At 41.5% G+C, this 24,515-nt stretch overlaps 1 protein-coding gene and 1 long non-coding RNA gene across 2 annotated transcripts in view; both read left to right on the top strand.

The window, feature by feature from the left end:
* Positions 1-2,425: 2,425 nt before the first annotated feature.
* LOC118371484 (proteasome subunit alpha type-7-like) lies at positions 2,426-4,824 on the top strand. Its single transcript, XM_035756941.2, has 7 exons — positions 2,426-2,635; positions 3,018-3,144; positions 3,299-3,423; positions 3,607-3,729; positions 3,940-4,059; positions 4,300-4,362; positions 4,463-4,824. Exons 1-7 carry the CDS (start codon positions 2,534-2,536, stop codon positions 4,556-4,558), a joined length of 756 nt encoding a protein of 251 aa, XP_035612834.1. The 5' UTR covers positions 2,426-2,533; the 3' UTR covers positions 4,559-4,824.
* Positions 4,825-9,726: 4,902 nt separating this feature from the next.
* The window catches only part of LOC118371479 (uncharacterized), a 19,912-nt gene continuing 5,123 nt past the window's right edge, over positions 9,727-24,515 (top strand). The window contains exons 1-2 of the long non-coding RNA XR_008080047.1: positions 9,727-10,161; positions 22,526-22,661. This is a non-coding gene — a long non-coding RNA (uncharacterized LOC118371479). The remainder of the gene's footprint in view (positions 10,162-22,525; positions 22,662-24,515) is intronic.

Below are 24,515 nucleotides of genomic sequence, written 5' to 3'. Positions count from 1 at the left end.
AGGCTCTAAAAGTCAATGGGTCTGAATAGTTTCAGAATAGGGGCCACTGTATGTCTGTTATAAAAAGATGTGCTGCTTTTTGACACAAAGATCAACTGTACTAGTTGCTCAGGCTTTGATCTTGTCCCATCTTGAGTACTGTCCGGTAATATGTTCAGGTGCAGCAAATAAATACCTAGCAAAGCCACAGCTGGCTCAAAACTAATCATCACCTCTTGCCCTTAAATGCACACAGAATTAACATCAACATCATGCATGATAGTGTTTCATGAGGGTTGAGGAGAAATTGACTACTTCTCTTTTAGTCTATTTAAGAAACATTTGTGTGTTGAAAATGCCTAACCAGTTGTATAATCTATTTGCATACACTTCAAACAGACATACAATCCCCAGCAGACATGCCACTATGGGCTTCTTCACGGTACCAAAACCAAAAACAGATTTACTGCGTCGCTCAGTTATCTATAGAGCCATGCCAATGTGGAATGCTCTGCCAACAAAGGGAACTCAGGCAAAAAGCAAGTTTAGCTTTAAAAAACAGTTTGAAAACATATTGTATCACAGCATCTCTCCTCTTTCTAAAGATCTAATTTAACTGTACTGTATATAAGAATATATTATGAATATTCATATGTGAATAGTCTGTAAATAGTATTTTAGTTGTCCCTTCGTGTCTCCTATATTTAACTCTTATTTTATGTTGTTATTGTCTATTTGTCATGTGTTTGTACTCAATGTTTTATGTTGACCCCAGGAAGAGTAGCTAATGGGATCCTAATAAACTAAACTGAACTAAACCCAACCCACTCCTGTCCTTGATCTGACCCTGTCCTTACCCCACTGACTGTCCCCTTCTCTCCTTTACTAATGATTCATATTTATATATTTTTAATAAAGGACTAGTGTTCCTTTATTAAAGTGACTAGTTCCATTATTAAAGTGACCAATGATTCCATGTCTACAGTACGTACATAGGGCAGCAGCCTTTAAGGTGCAGGGTTGAGTAACCGGGTGCTAGCCGGCAGAGTGATGGCTATTTAACAGTCTGATGGCCTTGAGTTAGAAGCTGTTTTTCAGTCTCTCAATTCGAGCTTTGATGCCCCTTGCCTTCTGGATGATAGCGGGGTGAACATGCAGTGGCTCGGATGGTTGATGTCCTTGATCTTTTTGGCCTTCCTGTGACATTGGGTGCTTTATGTGTCCTGGAGGGCAGGCAGTGTGCCCCTGGTGATGCGTTGGGCAGAACGCACCACCCTCTGGAGAGCCCTGCGGTTGCAGGTGATGTAGTTGCTGTACCAGGCGGTGATACAGCCCAACAGGAGGCTTTCAATTTTGCATCTGTAAAAGTTTGTGAGGGTCTTAGGGGCCAAGACAAATTTCTTCAGCCTCCGGAAGTAGAAGTTACGCCACTGTCTGTGTGGGTGGACCATTTCAGATTGCAGTGGTGCAAAGTACTTATGTAAAAATACTTTAAAATACTACTAAAGTCATTTTTTGAGGTATCTGTCCTTTACTTTACTATTTATATTTTTTACAACTTGTACTTTTACTCCACTACATTCCTAAAGAAAAAAATGTACTTTCTAATCCATACATTTTCCCTGACACCCAAAGGTACTTCTTACATTTTGAATGCTTGTTCAATTCACGCACTGCTGCATCTGATCTGGCACTAAACACAAATGCTTTGTTTGTAAATTATGTCTGATTTTTGGAGTGTGCCCCAGGCTATCCGTACATTTAAAAAACAATAAAATCATGTGCTCTGGTTTGCTTAATATAAGGAATTCGAAATGATTCATACTTTTACTTTTAATACTTAAGTATATTTAAAACCAAATACTTTTGGACTTTTATTCAAGTAGTATTTTACTGGGTGACTCACTTTTTCTTGAGTCAATTTATATTAAGCTATCTTTACTTTACTCAAGTATGACAATTGGGTACTTTATCCACCACTGTCAGATTGTCAGTGATGTGTACTCCGAGGAACTTGACTGTCCAGTCGGTGTGGATAGGTGCGTGCTCCCTCTGCTGTCTCCTGAAGTACACAAGATTGTTACTATTATTATGAATAGTAGCCTTGTAACTGTTGTTACCATGACAGCTATCTAGTAATCATTACTTTTAATGCTGTCAACAATAAGGGCAATGCTATAATATAATTTGTGCTATAAAGGCAATTCACTTCATGTATTTTTTCATATTGTTAAACTAAGTCTGCTAACATTTCATCATAAAAATTTTACGAATTTCGACCACTTGTATTATTTTTCAAGATCTTAATTCCAGACTTGTATTTTGAAGGAAAATCACAGAGGTCACGGCCTTATGCCTGCTTAGTCTGGTTTGTTCTTGCTGGTGGAACGGACGTGATGGGATCAAACGCACCGCCCTTTCAGCGTTTCCATACCAGCGCATGCGCAAATTGGTACCATTCCAAAGCTGTCATTGGTCCAAAGCCTTAGCGGGTTGTTTAGCTAACAGGTGAACACTTCGTATTTTTTATTTATTTAACTTTTCTTAGTTAGATATGGCCGCTAGATATGATAGAGCTATAACGGTCTTTTCTCCCGATGGACACCTGTTTCAAGTGGAATATGCGCAAGAGGCTGTGAAAAAAGGCTCGACTGCGGTGAGTGTTATTAGCTAATAGTTAGCTTAACTAGGCAAGCTAGTTGGCTAACGTCAGCTAGCTACTTGAAGTTGCGTTTAGTTTCCAGTCTTAACTAATATACTTCAGTTGCTTTGTGAAGTCGAATTGACGGTGGATTGTAGTTTTAGCTGCAGAGAAGCATCTTGCTCATTTTCAAGCTAGCTAGTTACATAGTTAGCAGATAGTTAACGTTACTTACACATCAGGGCCAGCATGACTTGCATGTTGTTGCTAACCTGCCAACTATCCCAGCTAGCTAAAGTTGCCGAACAGGTCGTCTTTATGCTCATCTCAGAAAAATGATATCTGTATAACCTCATACGAAGCTATGCAGACTAAGCATTATTCTTAATGTGTACAGGTTGGCATCCGTGGTAAAGACATTGTCGTTCTGGGTGTTGAGAAAAAGTCTGTCGCTAAACTCCAAGAGGAGAGGACTGTACGCAAGATCTGTGCACTGGATGATCATGTGTGCATGGCATTTGCAGGTAATGGGAATAGTTATCATTTAGCCTGTGCTTTGTATTTCAGATGCAATGCCTGCTTTTTAGTGTGTGGAAGAGTAGGTGTTTTGTGTTGGTTTTGAGTAATAGGCCTGAAATGTATGACGTGTCTAATATGGTCTTTCTCCTGTCCTTCCAGGTCTGACGGCAGATGCTCGTATAGTTATCAACAGAGCCAGGGTAGAGTGTCAGAGCCACAGGCTCACTGTAGAGGACCCTGTTACGGTGGAGTACATCACACGCCACATCGCTACACTCAAACAGGTAGGCTGCACGCTGTAGTGAAACACTGCAACAGAAAATGAAAGTGAGTTTCTTATTGGTAGTGCTAGTCATCTCTGTTTCACTTCTCTACCATTTGGTGCCTAATGAACATGACCCTGGTATTTTCTCACACACAAACACCTTGAGTAAGAATGTATCTCTCTCTTAACCCTCCTCCTCCAGCGCTACACGCAGAGTAACGGACGAAGACCCTTCGGTATCTCTGCTCTAATCGTGGGCTTCGACTGTGATGGAACCCCACGGCTGTACCAAACCGACCCGTCTGGAACATACCATGCCTGGAAGGTGTGTGGCAGACAGTGGCCTCATGCCTGGCTTTATGGATAGAAAGCAGAACACACATGCCCACACTAGTACTGGCTTTATTCAACCCGTTTTTTTAAAGAAATGGTGTAGTATATTGCCTTGGATGTGTGGTTTAATCAGTCAAACTGTTTTGTAAGGTTACTTGCTTAGCTTTTTTTGTTGGTAACCTCTCCATCTACTCTTCTGCAGGCTAATGCTATCGGTCGCAGTGCAAAGACTGTCCGGGAGTTTCTGGAGAAGAACTACACAGAGGAGTCCATCGCCACTGACAACGAGGCTATAAAGCTGGCCATCAAAGCCCTTTTGGAGGTAGGCTAGTGCAAGCACCAGCACTTGCCTGATCCACACTATATGGCCAAGGCGAGCTGTACTAGGCTAACCTGATTACGTGTCCACTATAGTTGCTGGAAAGGACTGTGAAATGAAAATATCTACGCCGGCAACTATGGTTTGGGTCGGTTCTATAGTGTAAATCGGGCAACTAAATCACCCATGGTGGTTGATGGTAATGAACAACAGCATGCTGACCTCCTGACCCTATCCTCACAGGTCGTCCAGTCAGGAGGAAAGAACATTGAGCTGGCGGTGATCAGGAGAAATCAGTCATTGAAGGTACACGCACTAATAGCTCAAAAGCAGTTAACTGATTTATTCTCTGGATGGATGGATTTTGTAATCATTACTAATTCCCTGTTTTGTACATATATTTCAGCTTTTGGAGTCTAAAGAAATTGAAACCCTTGTGACTGAAATCGAGAAGGAGAAAGAAGAGGAGGCAGAGAAGAAGAAGCAGAAGAAATCAACATAAATCAAATTGGTCTTTCACATCACCTGTTTTCACTTTGTGTGAGGATAGGATACGTTTCAATTCAGGGTGACTGCATTCAATACCCACTGTATCCAACAACACACACTCCTGTCTCCATTTATTTTGTAGTGTGGTTACATTAGCTATGACCATTCTGTTCACTTATGTTAGCACATTACCCTGAACTGAAGCATTTGACTCCAAAAATAATGCGGTTTATTAATGTAATATTGAACAATAAAATATTCACCTTTTTGTATTTTCAATTGACCAAATGTCTCATTTACATGTTATCAAGGATTGAGAACAAAAAACGACTTTCCCCCTCAGGAATTGGTCTGTATGCAAGTGCTTACTCTAAATAGCAAATAGAATAGAACCAAGAGATGAGAATTGTTATGCATTTTTTGCAAATGGGATAGCATTGGCCAATTTAGTTGTGTAGCGTACCTTTATGTGCAAATAATAGGTTCCAGAATTTCTATAGTGAAACTGAATATGGTTCATGTGCTCACCTTTGGGGATGCTTGGCTTGCAGGCAGCATCAATTCTGGAAACCAGTTTATTGAATTTTTTTGTTAGTCAGGCAAGAACACATTACAAAACCACTGTACACGTCTAAATAATATAAGATGACAGATCACATTTCATCATTCATCAAAGATTGCATTGTAATATTCTATAGTCAGTTTCACCACAGGTTTTAAAGAGGTGTGGCAATTTGTATGTGTCTTTTCTGGGGCTTGGGAGTTTTTCCTTATCTCATGACCTGGTCAGGTTAAATTTTGGGTCCTATATTCGTAGTCTACAGTGCAACAAAATATTATTATTATACACTGAACAAAATGAGCTGTTTCATGAGCTGAAATAAAAGATCCAAGAAATATTCCATAAATAGAAAAAGCTTATCAAAAATGTTGTGTAAAAATTTGTTTACATGCCTGTTGGTGAGCATTTGCCAAGATAATCCATCCACCAGCCAGGTGTGGGATATCAAAAAACGGATTATACAGCATGATCATTACACAGGCGGACCTTTAAAGGCCAAAAAAATGTGCCGTTTATCACAACACAATGCCACAGATATCGCAAATTAAGGGAGTATGCATTTAGCATGCTGACTGCAAGAATGTTCACCAGAGCTGAAAATGACATTTTAATTTATCTTCCTTAATAGGCTGACACCACTTGCGTGCGCGAGTGTTGCAAAATAAATTTAGAAATCTATGTTATTCAATTATTGCACCCACACTGTTTGCGTGCGCCATCGAGTGTCTGCTTTGCCAAGGGCTAAAATAGAAATAAGTTATATTTCTGATGCAGATCTCGCTGCAAGTCCTGCCTCTCCCATCTCATTGGTTCATAGAAGCAGGTACTGAAAGACAAATGAGGTCGGTGGCGGTAATGCACCTAATTTATATAAGTTGCCAATTGCAATATAAAGTCCAGAGAGGAAGAAGCCTGGAAGGAGGAGAGATGACTAGAAACGATTCGGTTGACCGTTTAATGTGTGTATTAATTGTCGGAGTAGAGGACCTTGTGCATTTCAGGTAAAATAACGACTCAATGTTTATATCCCATGACAAATTAGCTAGCAACAGCAAGCAATCTAAATAGGACAAATTAGCTTGCAAGTGCAAGCTAGCTAGCTAAATTGCCATACATATTTAATGCTTTTCAACCTGTCCCGAAATTAATGTAATTGGTTCAGAGTTTGTTTTGAAATTTTAACCTGCGTGTCGTGATCGCGTTTGGTGTGGGGGGACAAAATACATTTATGCACGATGATGCACGCACGCAGCCGTATTGGTTCCATGTAAGCCCCCCTCCGTATTCGAGAATTTGAGACTACGTCCAACTGGCCTCACAACCACAGACCACGTGAAACTATGCCAGCCTAGGACCATCTGCATCCTCATCGTCCGTCGGCTTCGTAACTGACTTCAGTGGGAAAATGCTTACCTTCGATGGACACTGGCACACTTGCTCTTCATGGTTGAATTCCGGTTTCAACTGTACCGGGCAGATGGTAGATTGTGTTTGGCGTCGTGTGGGCGAGGGGTTTGCTGATGTCAACGTTGTGAACAGGCATAAGCTACGGACAATGAACTCAAATGCATTTTATCAATGGCAATTTGATTGCATAGAGATACTGTGATGAGATCTTGAGGCCAATTGCCGTGCTATTCATCTGCCGCCATCACCTAATTTTTCAGCATGATAATGCATGGCGCCATGTCGCAAGGATCTGTACACAATTCCTGGAAGCTGAAAATGTCCCAGTTCCACCATGGACTCCATACTAACCAGACATGTCACCCACTGATCATGTTTGGGATGCTCTGGACCGAAGTGTACAATAGTGTGTTCCAGTTCCCGCCAATATCAAGCAACTTCGCACAGCCATTGAAGAGGAGTGGGACAACATTCCACAGGCCACAGTCAGCAGCCTGATCAACTCTATGCAATGGAGATGTGTTGATGGTGGTCACACCGTATAGTGACTGGTTTTATGATCAATGCACCTACCAACAGATGCATATCTGTATTCCCAGCCATAATCCATAGATTAGGTCCTAATACATTTTATTTCAATTGACTAATTTCATTATTCTGACTCTTAAAATGTCAGATACTGTAGGACCAAAGGACATTTAATCTCTGATGTAATATAAGCATTATATTGTTCTATATTTTGATTATATAGTGCATTCAGAAAGTATTCAGACCCCTTGACTTTTTCCACATTTATGTGACAGCCTTATTCTAAAATTGATTAAATTGTTATTTTTTTCCTCATCAATCTACACATAATTCCCCATAACGACAAAGTGAAAAACATTTTTAGAAATGTTTGCAAATACCTTATTTACATAACTATTCAGACCTTTAGCTATGAGACTCAAAATTGAGCTCAGGTGCATCCTGTTTCCATTGATCATCCTTGAGATGTTTCTACATCTCGATTGGAGTCCACCTGTGGTAAATTCAATTGATTGGACATCATTTGGAAAGACACACAGTTGACAGTGCATGTCAGAGCAAAAAACAAAGCCACGAGGTCAAAGGAATTGTCCGTAGAGCTCCAAGACAGAATTGTGTCAAGGCACAGATCTGGGGAAGGGTACCGAAACATTTCTGCAATATTGAAGGTTCCCAAAAACCTTGCCTCCATCATTCTGAAATAGAAAGTGTTTGGAACCACCAATACTCTTTCTAGAGCTGGCCGCCCGACCAAGCAATCTGGGGAGAAGGGCCTTAGTCAGGGAGGTGACCAACAACCCGATGGTCACTCTCACATAGCTCCAGAGTTCCTCTATGGAGATGGGATAACCTTCTAGAAGGAGAACCATCTCTGCAGCACTCCACCAATCAGGCCTTTATGGTAGAGGGGTCAGATGGAAGCCACTCCTCAGTAAAAGGCACATGACAGCCCGCTTGGAGTTTGCCAAAAGGCAACTAAAGGACTCTCAGATCATGAAAAACAAGATTCTCTGGTCTGATGAAACCAAGATTGAACTCTTTGGCCTGAATGCCAAGAGTCATGTCTGGAGGAAACCTGGCACCATCCCTATGGTGAAGTAAGGTGGTAGCATTATGTTGTGGGGATGTTTTTACGCGGCAAGGACTGAGAGACTAGTCAGGATCGAGGGAAAGATGAACAGAACAAAGTACAGAGAGATCCTTAATGAGAACCTGCTCCAGAGTGCTCAGTACCTCAGACTGGGGCAAAGGTTCACCTTCCAACTAGACAACGACACTAAGCACACAGCCAAGACAAAGGCGGAGTGGTTTCGATCGAAGTCTCTGAATGTCCTTGAGTGGCCCATCCAGAGCCCGGACTTGAACCCGACATGAGGCTGTAATTGCTGCCAAAGATGCTTCAACAAAGTACTGAGTAAAGTGTCTGAATACTTGGGTAAATGTGATTTATCTGTTATGGGGTATTGGTTGTAGATGAATGAGGGGGAATAAACAAATTATATCAGTTTTAGAATAAGGCTGTAACGTAACAAAATGTTGAAAAAAGTCAGGTGGTCTGAATACTTTCCGAATGCACTGTATATATTTTCATAATGTGTTAATGTTGATTGTTATCCGCCCAGAGACTACAGATGAAAATTAGCTGTCTAGCTAAGTCTGCTGCAATGGCATGTTGTACATGGTCCCTGACAAATAAACAAATAAAATATGAACTGTAACTCAGTAAAATCTTTGAAATTGTTACATTTATATTTTTGTTAAGCATAGATAGCTTCCATTTTAATCTGTGCTATGTCTGTAGGCCAGTTTTTTTTTAATTGTCGTGTCATGTGATTCAGGAACACTCTGGCATAAGGTGGATCAAAACCTTTCAAACTACCACAAATCTTGTCATTTGTTCTGAATCTGATATCAAAAGAGCCAGAAACAACTTCAATGGACAATTTACTCTGTAGTTTTGTGTACCACTATAGCAGGGCAGCGTGTTATGCAAAGAATGGCTCCAATAGCTAGGTTTCCATCCAATTGGCGACCGATTTGAATGTGAGCATTCTAAAATCCGCATCAAGAAATAATGTGCATTTTCTACCAGTGGTGTGTTTTCACCGAAATGACTTGTTGCAGGTATGCATTCATGTACAAATAAAAATCTAATGTTCAATATGTATCCATTGCATTTTCAACACTACTGATAGATTTCTCACTTAAACGATTGCGTTAAATAGCACATTTGCCTACTCTGGCCTTGCTATGTGGGCTCTAGCCATCAGTTTGCAGATACTGTACCATGTGGGTTGGCTAATCTACAAAATTAGATTATTATAGATAAGAGCGAGAATATTTGTATTGTCAAAACGACAGTCAAAGCATTGATCATCATGTCACCAGAATACGACCCTCAATATTTATTTAAAAGGAGCATCAAGCTCATATCTATGGGGGAAAATGACAAACGTTGTTATGCACATGTGCTGTATGTGTATGTGTACTTTCCACTGTCTGTTTCTCTCATGTAAGAAGAAGCCAGTGTTTTTCCTCTCTTGTTTCTGAGTAACTTAGTCACGAGGCCAAAAACAAAGGGCCCTGTGGGAGTGACCAGTTTTTGGTCCATCCTGTTCTTTTCGTATCTTTCAAGGACACAGCTGTGTGGAGATATGAAGAGAACAGAGGGAAACTTGAGCAGCAGCAGAAAAGAGTAACAAAACTGGCATTATCACTTGTTTGTACTCTATGTTCCCATCATGATCTCACACACCTGCTAAACTGCCACGTAGACTAAGATTATAAAAGCTGAGACCCAACTCTTGTTCATTGGTCTCTTAACTCTGCACCTTTTGAGTGATTGTTAACCAGCTCCGGAATTGCAATTCTTATCATTAAACAACTTGTTTTAAAGAATCTACAGTCTCTCTTCCTTTCTGGTGATGGGCATGAGGATGAGATGGCTAACTCCGCTTGCTGATCGTTCCCAGGGAGACCGAGGTTAACTGTGCACAGGGTCTACAATAGGTGTGGCTCAGGGAGCCCACACACCAATCCAAGGAGCAGAAGGGACCCGACTCGGATCCAATTAGGGAGCGTCAGTGGACGGATTCACCATCACGAATAGACTAAATAAAGTAAGGCTGAGACTAATTTTCTTTCAAACATCATAGAAAATCCTGTTCTGGGAACAGGTTGTGCACATTAGGTATTTGTTGACGCAAAGACACGCCTAGTTAGAAACTTGACAACAAATCCGTTTTTGACAACTACAATATGTGTAATATAGCTAGGTTTGACCATAGTGTCAATGTTAAAGGGATACTTCGGGATTTTGGCAATGAAGCAATGACATTGAGGAGTATACCACCTCAGTCATCAGCTTCATCAATTAGTGCATTGATGATGTCGTCCCCACAGTGACCGTACGTAGATATCCCAACCGGAAGCCATGGATTACAGGCAACATCTGCATCAAGCTAAAGGCTAGAGCTGCCGCTTTCAAGGAGCGGGACACTAATCTGGATGCTTATAAGAAATCCTGCAATGCCCTCAGATGAACCATCAAGCATGCAAAGAGTCAATACAGGATTAAGATTGATTCCTACTATACCGGCTCTGATGCTCATCGAATGTGGCAGGGCTTGAAAACTATTACAGACTACAAAGGGAAACCCAACCGAGAGCTGCCCAGTGACATGAGCCTACAAGATGAGCTAAATGCCATTAATGCTCACTTCTCGGCAAGCAACACTGAAGCATGAATGAAAGCACCAGCTGTTCTGGACAACTGTGTGATAACGCTCTCGGTAACACATGTGAGCACAACCTTTAAACAGGTCAACATTCACAAAGCCGCAGGACCAGATGGATTACCAGGACGGGTACTTAAAGCATGCTCGGACCAACTGGTAAGTGTCTTCACTGACATTTTCGACCTCTCCCTGGCCGAGTATGTAGTACCTACATGTTTCAAGAAGACCACCATAGTCCCTGTGCCCAATGATTACCGCCTCATAGCACTCACATCAGTAGCCATGAAGTGCTTTGAAAGGCTGGTCATTCCTAACATCAACAGCATCCTCCCGGACACCCTAGACCCACTCCAATCCACATTACCGCCCCAACAAATCCACAGATGACACAATCTCAATCACACTCCCCATTGCCCTTTCCCACCTGGCCAAAAGGAACACCTATGTGAGTGCTGTTCATTGACAACAGCTCAGCATTCAACACCATAGTGGCCACAAAGCTCATCACTAAGCTAAGGAACCTGGGACTAAACACCTCCCTCTGCAACTGGATCCTAGACTTCCTGACGGGCTGCCCCAGGTGGTAAGGGTAGGCAACAACATGTCTGCTACACTGACCCTCAACACTGGGGCCCCTCAGGCATGTGTGCTTAGTCCCCTCCTGTGCTCCCTGTTGACCCATGACTGCATGGCCAAACACAACTCCATCCACCATCATTAAGTTTGCTGATGACCAACAATGATGTGACAGCCTATAGGGAGGGGCTCAGAGACCTCTCCCTCAATGTGAGAAGACAAGGAGATGATTGTGGACTACAGGAAAAGGTGGGCCGAACAGGCCCCCATTATCATCGAAGGGGCTGTAGTGGAGCTGGTCGAGAGATTCAAGTTCCTTGGTGTCCACATCACCAATAAACTATCATGGTCCAAACACACCAAGACACTCGTGAAGAGGGCACGACGACACTCCCCCAGGACACTGAAAAGATTTGGCATGGGTCCCCAGATCCTCAAAAAGCTCTACTGCTGCACCAACGAGAGCATCCTGACCGGTTGCATCCCCACCTGGTATTGCAACTGCTAGGCATCTGAGCAGAGGGTAGTGCGTATTGCCTAGTACTTCACTGGGGCCAAGCTTCATGCCATCCAGGACCTATATGCTAGGTTGTGTCAGAGGAAAGCCCAATAAATTGTCAAGACTCCAGTCACTCAAATACCAAAAAGCACATGAATGAAACCAGAGTGGAATTACTTTTTTTTTGCCCACTAAGTGAGGAATTTATGGCGGTCAATGAGAGAGTGTGTGGAAAAAATATAATGGCTTATTTGCTACCTAAGGCTTATTGGATCAAATATACGTTTCGTAATGCTTACATGCTGGCTACACCAGGCATGCGCGTGCACCATCGCACACATGTTGATTCTGTCCATCCACACAGGATAAGTACACACAGATTGAAATAAACAAAACAAACTCTGAACCAACTATATTAATTTGGGGACAGGTCAAAACACATTTGAAACATTCATGGCCATTTAGCTAGCTAGCTTGCTGTTGCTAGCTAATTTGTTCTGGTATATAAACATTAGGTTGTTATTTTACCTGAAATGTACAAGGTCATTTTTTTTCTGGATCTTTGTAGAATATCGACCCATTTTGAGTTACACAAAATTGTGTGTTCTCTACTACGACAATTCATCCACAGATAAAAAGGGGAAACCTAGTTAGTTTCTAGTAATCTCTTCTAGTTCGGTCTTCTTCTTCTGTGGATTTTATGTGTCATTAATGCAGCCAACTGGACTGCAGTGTAGACCTCATTCATCTTTCAATCACCCAGTTGGGTATATGCTCCTATGAGGAAATGGGAGAGGCAGGACATTTTTATTTATTTATTTTACCTTTATTTAACTCGGCAAGTCAGTTAAGAACAAATTCTTATTTTCAATGACGGCCTAGGAACAGTGGGTTAACTGCCTTGTTCAGGGGCAGAATGACAGATTTTGACCTTGTCAGCTCAAGGAATGAATCTTGCAACCTTCCGGTTACTAGTCCAACGCTCTAACCACTAGGCTACCTTCCGCCCAACATACAGCTTGGCAAGCGTCTAAAATCAAACCACATTTTATTTTAGTGCCTGGCTATGCAGACGCTTGTTGACGTACTCGAGCAGTTTGGATGAAATTATTGAATAACATGCATTTATTTTGCAACGCTTGCAGACGGAACACGGCCGGTGTGGTCAGCATGTTAGATTGTTTGGAGTGTACTGATATTAAGTAGGAAATGTGACTTCCAGGCAACTTTGAGAAAACCAATTTTATATCGGAGTTGTGCCTGTTGTTCACTCGGGTATCTGCCCTCTCAATTGGCTAGAATGGTCCCATCTGATCTTGCCTCCTCCCGACTGCCTTACATCTTGTGTATTTCATGTATTTCATTGTTAGAGCGGCCACTTGAGTAATCTGTGATTAAACAAAGTTGTATTTCCGACATCACAGCTAGGAAATAGAAATCTCTAACGACCATGTGAATGCAACAATAATGACAAGATGCGTGTGTCTCCTCCCTGACAATGGGATTTGTTTGTCCACATAGCAGAACGGAGTGCTGTTGTCAAGCTCCTGCCTATTCAGCTCTTTGGATTGGTGAATACTTTTTTGGATATATTCGATGAGGGTTGTTGACGTAAAACTCCTGTATTTAATGGAGAGTGAAATGCTATGCTAGCCTTGTGAATATGCATAGACCGTCTCGAACTTCATCAGGGTCAACTTGTTTTTACTCAAAGTTGCTGGGATGTCACATGCATCACACATCAGCATACTCACAACTACCTACGCAATACAAAGCTTTTATTAGATCAAATAAGCCTCACATATCAAAATAGCAATTCATTTTTATCTTGACTAAATTCAACACTCTCATTGCCCCCCATACAAAACTCCTCACTTGCGTAATAATTAATAATCTGTTTAATGTGGACCAATTTTGGGTGGATTTTTTCTGCTGAAGCCAAACAAGAGATGTCTTGTGGAGGGGAGGGGGAGATTAATGTGGGTGACTCTTTGTGTGTGTGTTCGCACATGGCAAGCGTTTGTACTTTCACTCTGACAAAACAGTACACAGTTAGTTACTCACACTTTTAGATAACTTGAAACAATCTAACCAGGTCCTGTGTCTTGAAGTTGCCAACTTATTTAGCCAATTAGCTTCACCCAGCAGGTGTATGACTGTGGCAAAAGTTGGTTTAATATTGGATAGCCTAGCTCTGGGGCTAGTTAGGGACTGTCAATAAATTGCATAATGTAAATGGTACAATATCTTCATGTTGCACATTTTTATTTGCTTAATTCAATTCTTTCAGTATTTCTCTACACATTTCTACAATTTATAGTTTTGAAGTTAAGTCATTAAAATGTTTTGCTATTGATATTTTAAAATGTTGTCCCATGTACATTGTGTAATTTACTGATGGTCCCTAACTAGCTCCATAGAGATATTAAATGTAAAACCAAATGGACATTAGGATGGGGTAGGGTGCAGCTGATGATTACTTGGGTGCTGCCAGCTGTGGGCAGGATTGAAATAAAGCAGTGCTATCCGGGATCCTACACTTAATCCTAACCCTAACCCCTACCCACCCTAACCTTAACCCTTACCTAACCCTAACCTTAACCCTCACCTTAACTGTTCAATTTCAACTTCAATGAGAAGGGATGTACCAAGGATCCCTAGTTGGGATGTCCCAAGGATTCCATTTAGACGTTTCCTTGAAATAATCCCAACCCTAGGAAAACTGTTAAAGTTCCCTTCATTCCATGACATACAATTGTTTTCCTATCATCTCTCAAATGTACGTTTCGAACAAGACTGACTTTATGACCAAAATGATCCTATTTACAATTTGTAGCCAATTTTGACACAAGAATAAATGTTTCGGACTCCACATAGGCCGTTGCCACAGGTGCAGTCGTTCATTTATGAATATAGAAATTACTCATAGTATTATAACATGTACAATGAACTCTAGCTTCTTATCAATGTTTTCAAAATAAAAAAATAATGTATTATTTTTGCTGAAGGTGAAATTTCTTTCTTGGAAGCTCTTTCCCAACATTGCAGTATTCAATATCAGTAGTAAATACTATAAAATAAAGTAAAGTAGAACAAAAACACACAAGAAATAGAAATAAGAAGAACACAAGAAAGTATGTAAGCTACACTGATCAAAAATAAAAACACAACATGTCAAGTGTTGGTCTCATGTTTCATGAACTGGAATAAACGATACCAGAAATTTTCCACACACACAAATAGCTTATTTCTCAACATGTTTTGGCACAAATTTGCTTACATCCCTTTTAGTGAGCATTTCTCCTTTGCCAAAATAACCCATCCACCTGAGAGGTGTGGAATATCAAAAATCTGACTAAACAGCATAATCATTACACAGGTTCACCTTGTGCTAGGGACTGTAAAAAGCAACTCTAAAATGGCCAGTTTTGTCACGCAACACAATGCCACAGCAGTGGCGGTCAGTGCCGTTTAAGATGAGGGAGGATAAATGTTTTTTTTCATGAACATGGCCTTATTTCTATTACATGATATTGGATGACTGTCATTCATATTCCATTCACCCAGTTCAATGTAACAGCGATAGGTTTAGGCTACCACATGATACTCAAATTTTCCCTATACTCTTGAGGTTGCTACAACCTTGCCTATGAATGAAAGTTTACAACGTAAGTGCACACAAGAGACAAATTTGAGGTGACAGACAGTGACACATGGACAGACAGTGACATTCAAAACCGTCTGGCACACTCTTGCCTGCATCTAGCTGATACAGGGTGTAGTCTTTAGTCCAACATTTGCAAATTAGAGTTTCTATAACACAGCCCACAAACAACAGCCTGATCAACTGTATGCGAAGATGTGTCGTGCTGCAGGAGGCAAATGGTGATCACACCAGATACTGATTGGTTTTCTGATCTAAATCACAACTTTTTTAAAGGTATCTGTGATCAACAGATGCATATCTGTATTCCCAGTCATGTGAAATCCACAGAATAGGGGCTCATTTATTTATTTATTTAAATTGACTGATTTCAATACATGAACTGTAACAGTAAAATTGTTGAAATTGTTGCATTTTGCGTTTATATTTTTGCTCAGTATTTAATATACAGGGTCAGTGCCAATAACATATTTACAATGTTCAGCGATACTCGAGTGGTAGGGTAGACATGTACAGTCGTGGCCAAAGTTTTGAGAATAACACCTAAATTAATTTTCACAAAGTTTGCTACTTCTGTGTCTTTAGATATTTTTGTCTATTGTTACTATGGAATACAGAAGTATAATTACAAGCATTTCATCAGTGTCAAAGGCTTTTATTGTCTATTACATGAGGTTGATGCAAAGACCCAATATTTACAGTGTTGACACTTCTTTTTCAAGACCTCTTCAATCCGTCCTAGCATGCTGTCAATTAACTTCTGGGCAGCCCATTCTTGCATAATTAATGCTTGGAGTTTGTCAGAATTTGTGGGTTTTTGTTTGTCCACCCGCCTCTTGAGGATTGACCACACGTTCTCAATGGGATTAAGGACCGGGGAGTTTCCTGGCCATGGACCCAAAATATCTATGTTTTGTTCCCTGTGCCACTTAGTTATCACTTTTGCCTTATGGCAAAGTGCTCCATCATGCTGGAAAAGGCATTGTTCGTCACCAAACTGTTCCTGGATGGTTGGGAGTTGCTCTCGGAGGATGTGTTGGTACCATTCTTTATTCATGGCTGTGTTCTTAAACAAAATTGTGAGTGAGCCCACTCCCTTGGCTGAGAAGCAACCCCACACATGAATGGTCTCAGGATGCTTTACTGTTGGCATGACACATGACTGATGGTAGCGCTCACCTTGTCTTCTCCGGACAAGCTTTTTCCCGGATGCCCCAAACAATCGGAAAGGGGATTCATCAGAGAAAATGACTTTACCCCAGTCCTCAGCAGTCCAATCCTTGTACCTTTTGCAGAATATCAGTCTGTCCCTGATGTTTTTCCTGGAGAGAAGTGGCTTCTTTGCTGCCCTTCTTGACACCAGGCCATCCTCCAAAAGTCTTCGCCTCACTGTGCATGCAGATGCACTCACACCTGCCTGCTGCCATTCCTGAGCAAGCTCTGTACTGGTGGTGCACCAATCCCTGGCGCTTGCTGGACATTCTTGGGCACCCTGAAGCCTTCTTCACAACAATTGAACCTCTCTCCTTGAAGTTCGTGATGATCCGATAAATGGTTGATTTAGGTGCAATCTTATTGGCAGCAATAGCCTTGCTTGTGTAGCCCTCTTTGTGCAAAGCATTGATGACGGCATGTGTTTACCATGGTTGACAGAGGAAGAACAATGATTCCAAGCAACACCCTCCTTTTGAAGCTTCCAGTCTGTTTTTTGAACTCAATCAGCATGACAGAGTGATCTATAGCCTTGTCCTCGTCAACTCACACCTGTGTTAACGAGAGAATGGTGTCAGCTGGTCCTTTTGTGGCAGGGCTGAAATGCAGTGGAAATGTTTTTTGGGGATTCAGTTCATTTGCATGGCAAAGAGGGACTTAATTGCAAGTCATCTGATCACTCATAACATTCTGGAGTATATGCAAATTGCCATCATACAAACTGAAGCAGACTTTGAAAATGTATATTTGTGTAAATCTCTAAACATTTTGCCACGACTGTATAGGGGTAGGGTGACTAGGCATCAGAGTATGAGTAGTAGCAGCGTATATGAAGATTGCACCTGTGTGTGGGTGTGTTGAGTCAGTATGAATGTGTGTGTGAGAAATAAGTATGTGTGAGTGTGAGTGCATGGAGTCAGTGCAAAAAATTAAATAAGGGTCAATGTAGATAGTCTGTGCAGTCATTTTGTTAGCTTTTTAGCAGTTTCATGGCTTGGGGATATAAGGTCATTGTAACGGTTGTCATTGGTGGAAGGAGAGGACCAAAGCGCAGCGTCGTAAGTGTTAATCTTTTTTTAATCAAACTGAACACTTCAAAATACAAAACAACAAAGTGAAAACCGAAACAGTTCTGTCTGGTGCTGACACAAAGACTGAAAATAACCACCCACAAAACACAATAGAACACAGGCTACCTAAATATGGTTCTCAATCAGGGACAACGATTGACAGCTGCCTCTGATTGAGAACCATATTAGGCCAAACACAGAAATAGAAAAATATAGAAAAACTAACATAGACAACCCACCCAACTCACGCCCTGACCATACTAAAGCAAAAGACAAAATAATGGAACTAAGGTCAGAACGTGACTTGTTCCGGTACCGCTTGTTCCGGTACCGCTTCTGCCATATGGAAGCAGAGACAACAGTCTATGGCTCGGGTGGCTGGAGTCTTTAACACCGCCTGATATAGAGGTCCAGGTGGCAGGGAGCTCGGCCCCAGTGATGTACTGGGCTGTCCGCACCACCATACCTTCTATAGCACCACGTGATCGAGGGCAGTGCAGTTACCATACCAAGCAGTGATGCAGTCAAGATGATCTCAATGGTGCAACTGTTAAACCTTTTGAGGATTTGAGGGCCCATGTCAAATATGTCAACCTCCTAAGGGGGAAGAGGAGCTGTCGCGCCTTCTTCACGACTGTAGCAACACAGCGACTCAGATTCATTACCACAAAAAGAGCAATGGAAACACCCGGGGTGCAATCATTAGTCCAAACAATTGCAAACAGTTGAAAATTAGAGTTTCAAATAGATAAATGCAGCTAGGTCCTTACAGTTTTGTTCTGTTTGCTTCAGTTTAAAAAACGTTTTGCTACAAAATCGGTATTCAGTTCGAAAAAACTTAGTGGAACGTTCAATTAAATATAAACGCTGCTGTACGTTATGACCAGTTGAAAAATTAGGATGGTTGGATTGTGGGTTCAAAACGAATGACTGCACATATATAAATATATTACATATATATATCAAAACGAATGACTGCATATATATATAAATATATTACATATAAACTCAGCAAAAAAAGAAACATCCCTTTTCAGGACCCTGTCTTTCAAAGATAATTTGTAAAAATCCAAATAACTTCACAGATCTTCATTGTAAAAGGTTTAAACACTGTTTCCCATGCCTGTTCAATGAACCATTAACAATTAATGAACTGCCACCTGTGGAACGGTTGTTAAGACACTAACAGCTTACAGACGATAGGCAATTGTCACAGTTATGAAAACTTAGGACACTATAGAGACCTTTCTACTGACTCTGAAAAGCACCAAAAGAAGGATGCCCAGAGTCCCTGCTCACCTGCGTGAACGTGCCTTAGGCATGCTGCAAGGAGGCATGAGGACTGTAGATGTGGCCAGGGCAATAAATTGCAATGCCCGTACTGTGAGACTCCTAAAACAACGCTACAAGGAGACAGGACAGCTGATCACAACACCTGCACAGGATCGGTACATCCGAACATCACACCTGCGGGACAGCTACAGGATGGATACAACAACTGCACGAGTTACACCAGGAACGCACAATCCCTCCATCAGTGCTCAGAGACTGTCCGCAACAGGCTGAGAGAGAATGGACTGAGGGCTTGTAGACCTGTTGTAAAGGCAGGTCCTCACCAGACATTACCGGCAACGACATCGCCTATGGGCACAAACCCACCGTCGCTGGACCAGACAGGACTGGCAAAAAGTGCGGTCTCACCAGGGGTGATGGTCGGATTTGAGTTTATCGTCAAAGGAATGAACGTTACACCGAGGCCTGTACTCTGGAGCAGGATCGAGGGTCCGTCATGGTGTTTCACAGCATCATCGTACTGAGCTTGTTGTCATTGCAGGTAATCTCAACCCTGTGTGTTACAGGGAGGACATCCTCCTTCTTCATGTGGTACCCTTCCTGCAGGCTCATCCTAACATGCCCCTCCACAGCATGACAATGCCACCAGCCACACTGCTCGTTCTGTGCGTGATTTCCTGCTAGACAGGAATGTCAGTGTTCTGCCATGGCCAGCGAAGAGCCCGGATCTCAATCCCATTTAGCACGTCTGGGACCTGTTGTTTCAGAGGGTGAGGGTTAGGGCCATTCCCCTTAGAAATGTCTAGGAACTTGCAGGTGCCTTGGTGGAAGAGTGGGATAACATCTCACAGCAAGAACTGGCAAATCTGGTGCAGGTCATGAGGAGGAGATGCTCTGCAGTACTTAATGCAGCTGGTGGCAACACCAGATACTGACTGTTACTTTTGATTTTGACCACCCCTTTGTTCAGAGACACATTATTCCATTTCTGTTGGTCACATGTCTGTGGAACTTGTTCAGTTTATGTCTCAGTTGTTGAATCTTGTTATGTTCATACAAATATTTACACATGTTTACAGATTTGTACCTTGTCAGCTCGGGGGTTTGAACTCGCAACCTTCCGGTTACTAGTCCAACGCTCTAACCACTAGGCTACGCTGCCACCCCGTTTTAACGTTTGCAACGCTGTGGGACGGTTTGTACGAAACACATTTCCCCAAAACGTTCTTGAACATTCTTTAATAACAGACTTTGAGTACATTTGCTCAGTTTGGTGGGTGTGGTGGTGTATGGCTTGACGCAAAAAGTGGCGTATTTAAAGGGCAGCGGTGTGTTTTAACCTTCATATATAAATATATATATAAATATAAACTCAGCAAAAAAAGAAATGTCCTCTCACTGTCAACTGTGTTTATTTTGCTGAAAATAATTTTGTGAGGGTGTAGACTTTATTTGGGCCGGAACTCTCAATTTCTTACACGTATGAACACCGAAGTTAATAGAGATTACAGACTAGACATTCTCTTCCTTATTCATCTCTATCTACTCTCATCCTCTTCCTCCTTTCCTTTCCTCACCTCTCCACTCCTCACCTCTTCTCCCTCTCTGTCTCTGTTCTCCTCTATCTCTCCTCTCTCCTCTTCAGTTAGAGCCTAGGCTGAGGACTAACTAGGTTACAGCTACTGCTCCCAAAATTAGGATTTTCATCAGTTATCCTCTGCAGGCGACATACAGCTAGCTATCTCACCTTCAGAGGGAAAACTCATAATGTGGAGAGCAGTCACAACATTATTCTGATTTTCTGTAATGCTATTTACTTTATTAGCAGCTTTGTGTGAATGCCCTTCTCCTACTGTAAACACAGATAACACACTCTCTGAAAAGCTCTGCATGAGTGACTGTAGTTCTATTTGAATTTTACTTTTAGAAGTGTCAAACTTGTGTGTGTGTATGTGTCGTTGTGTGTGCCTCTGCCCACAGGTCATAGACTGTTTCTCTTGTGTATATAGCCAAGTTATTGTTACTCATTTTTCTATATTTTCTCTCTGCATTGTTAGGAAGGGCCTGTAAGTAAGCCTTTCACTGTTAGTTTACAAAGCATGTGACAATTAAAATAAATTTTACTTGAGCCAACAGCCTAGGTCTATAATCCTCAAGGCCATACATACCCGTCAGATCAGAACAGGAGCCTGACCAATACACTGATGTGTATAAACCCTGGAGTGCTGATGTTATGTATTGGCCAATGACAGGCTTTGAAGCCACTGGTCAGCCATATTAGCGCTCCTCAGAAAAGCAGTTCTCCATAGGAATGAAGGGAATTCTACAGTATTTCAATTCAATCGTTCAAGGACAAATTACATGTATTTAAGTATTTTGTTGTTCTCGTGGGGACAGTAACATTAGTACTTACAAGAAATAATACTTTAAGGAAAATGATTTAATAAACAATGCATTCAGAAAGTCTTCAGACCTCTTGACTTTTCCCACATTTTGTTACGTTGTAGCCATATTCGAAAATGTATATAAAAAAAAGATTTTCTGATCAATCTACACACAATCCCCCATAATAACAAAGCGAAAACAGGTTTTTAGAAAAAAAAAGAAAAAGAAAAGAAAAAAAAGAAATTCCTTATTAATCCCTTTGCTATGAGACTCGAAATTGAGCTCAGGTGCATCCTGTTTCCATTGCTCATCCTTGACATGATTCTACAACTTGATTGGAGTCCCCCTGTGGTAAATTGAATTGATTGGACATGATTTGGAAAGGCACACATCTGTGTATATAAGGTCCCACAGTTGAAAGTGCATGTCAGAGCAAAAACGAAGCCATGAGGTCGAAGGAATTGTCTGTAGCGCTCCGAGACAGGATTGTGTTGAGGCACAGATCTGGAGAAGGGTACCAAAACATTTCTGCAGCATTAAAGGTCCCCAAAAACATAGTGGCCTCCATCATTTTTAAATGGAACGAGTTTAGAACCACCAAGACTCTTCCTAGAGATGTACGCCCTGCCAAGCTGAGCAATCGGAGGAGCAGGGCCTTGGTCAGGGAGGTGATCACAAGAAGCTGATGGTCACTCTGACAAAGCTCCAGAGTTTGTCTGTGGGGATGAGAGAAACTTCCAGAAGGACAACCATCTCTGCACTACTTCACCAATCAGGCCTTTATGATAGAGTTTCCTGTATAAGCACAACCTTTGTTGCAAAAAATATCAGCACTCCTTTTTAATCTTAGACAGGTGTCATTCATTTGGTCACCAGCAGGGAGCAATGTTGAATAGAAATGGACCTTAACCTCAGAGAGATTAGCCAATCAATCTTGCTCTCTTTCTCCTTTCTTTCTTTTCTCTCTCTGTACATATCTCTCTTTCTTTCTTTCTCTCTCTTTTTCTTATTCTTGTTCTCTCTCTCCCTCTCTCTCCCTCTCCCAAGGCGTTTGGAGTGTCCGAGGTGGGATCAGATGTGGTCAGTCAATGTGTCAGGCCACTCAGGAACATCTCAGAGACCTGCTGGAGAAAGTCACTGGAGAAAGTCACTGGTAGCACAACATCGGAAGATGGCCTTCAAGGTGTCCTACCGTCCTACCCTGCCATCACTATACTATACACATTACAACACCCCTACCCTGTCATCATTACATATACTAACAATACAACAGGGGTCTCCAACTCTACTTCTAGAGAGCTACTGGCAGTACAGGCTTTCGATTCAGCACTGCATCACACACCTGATTAAAATATTCAACTAATCAAGCTCTTCTCTCTGCTTCACCATGATTAGCTGAATCAGGTGGGAATTTTAGTTGTACATAATTTTATTTATGTACAGTGCCTTGCAGAAGTATTCATCCCCCTTGGCATTTTTCCTATTTTGTTATATTACAACCTGTAATATAAATTGATTTTTATTTGGATTTCATGTAATGGACATACACAAAATAGTCCAAATTGGTGAAGTGAAATTTTAAAAAATTACTTGTTTCAAAAAATTCTAAAGAAAAATAAAAGTCAAAAAAAGTGGTGCATGCATATGTTTTTACCCCCTTTGCTATGAACCCCTAAATAAGATCTGGTGCAACCAATTACCTTCAGAAGTGACATAATTAGTTAAATAAAGTCCACTTGTGTGTAATCTAAGTGTCACATGATCTGTCACATGATCTCAGTATATATACACCTGTTCTGAAAGGCCACAGAGCCTGCAACACCACTAAGCAAGGGGCACCACCAAGCAAGACCAAGGGGCTCTCCAAACAGTTCAGGGTTATAAAAAAATATCTGAAACTTTGAAAATCCCACAGAGCACCATTAAATACATTATAAAACATGGAAAGAATATGGCACCACAGCAAACCTGCCAAAAGCCCACCAAAACTCACGGAACAGGCAAGGAGGGAATTAATCAGAGATGCACAAAGAGACCAAAGATAACCCTGAAGGAGCTGCAAAGCTCCACAGCGGAGATTGGAGTATCTGTCCATAGGACCTTTAAGCCTTACACTCCACAGAGCTGGGCTTTACGGAAGAGTGGCCAGAAAAAAATAAGTATAAACACATTGGTGTTCACCGAAACCCATGTGGGAGACTCCCCAAACATATGGAAGAAGGTACTCTGGTCAGAGACTTAAATTTTGCTTTTTGGCCATCAAGGAAAACACTATGTCTGGCACAAACTCAACACCTCTCATCACCCCGAGAACACCATCCACACAGTGAAGCATGGTGTGGGCAGCATCATGCAGTGGTGATATTTTTTTTATCAGCTGGGACTGGGAAACTGGTCAGAATTGAAGGAATGATGGTGCTAAATACAGGGAAATTCTTGAGGGAAATCTTTTTCAGTCTTCCACAGATTTGAGACCGGGATGGAGGTTCACCTTCCAGCAGGACTCAAAGCATACTGCTAAAGAAACACTCGAGTGGTTTAATTAAGGGGGAACACATAAATGTCTTTGAATGGCCTAGTCAAAGCCCAGATCTCAATCCAATTGAGAATATGTGGTATGACTTAAAGATTGCTGAACACCAGGAGAAACCCATCCAACTTGAAGGAGATGGATCAGTTTTGCCTTGAAGAATGGGCAGAAATCCCAGTGGCTAGATATGCTAAGCTTATAGAGACATACCCCAACAGACTTGCAGCTGTAATTGCTACAAAAGGTGGTTCTACAAAGTATTGACTTTGGGGGCGTGAATAGTAATGCACGCTCAAGTTTTCTATTTTTTTTGTCTTATTTCTTGTTTGTTTCACAAGAGAAAATATTTTGTATCTTCAAAGTGGTAGGCATGCTGTGTAAATCAAATGATACAAACCCCCCCAAAATCTATTTAAATTCCAGGTTCTAAGGCAACAAAATAGGAAAAATTATCCAGGGTGGGGTGAAGACTTTCGCAAGCCACTGTAGATTATGTTATATCATGTA

The sequence above is a fragment of the Oncorhynchus keta genome, chromosome 26 (genome assembly GCF_023373465.1).
Source record: "Oncorhynchus keta strain PuntledgeMale-10-30-2019 chromosome 26, Oket_V2, whole genome shotgun sequence".
Lineage (NCBI taxonomy): Eukaryota > Metazoa > Chordata > Actinopteri > Salmoniformes > Salmonidae > Oncorhynchus > Oncorhynchus keta.
Note: the sequence above shows the minus strand (reverse complement) of the source record. Positions and strands in the feature narration are given on the sequence as shown.

Bases quoted from the DNA above. Each gene is read 5' to 3' on its own strand.
- LOC118371484 (XM_035756941.2), top strand. From the start codon at position 2,534: ATGGCCGCTAGATATGATAGAGCTATAACGGTCTTTTCTCCCGATGGA. The intron at 3,145-3,298 runs GTAATGGGAATA...CTGTCCTTCCAG, and splicing joins TGTGTGCATGGCATTTGCAG to GTCTGACGGCAGATGCTCGT. The intron at 3,730-3,939 runs GTGTGTGGCAGA...ACTCTTCTGCAG, and splicing joins GAACATACCATGCCTGGAAG to GCTAATGCTATCGGTCGCAG.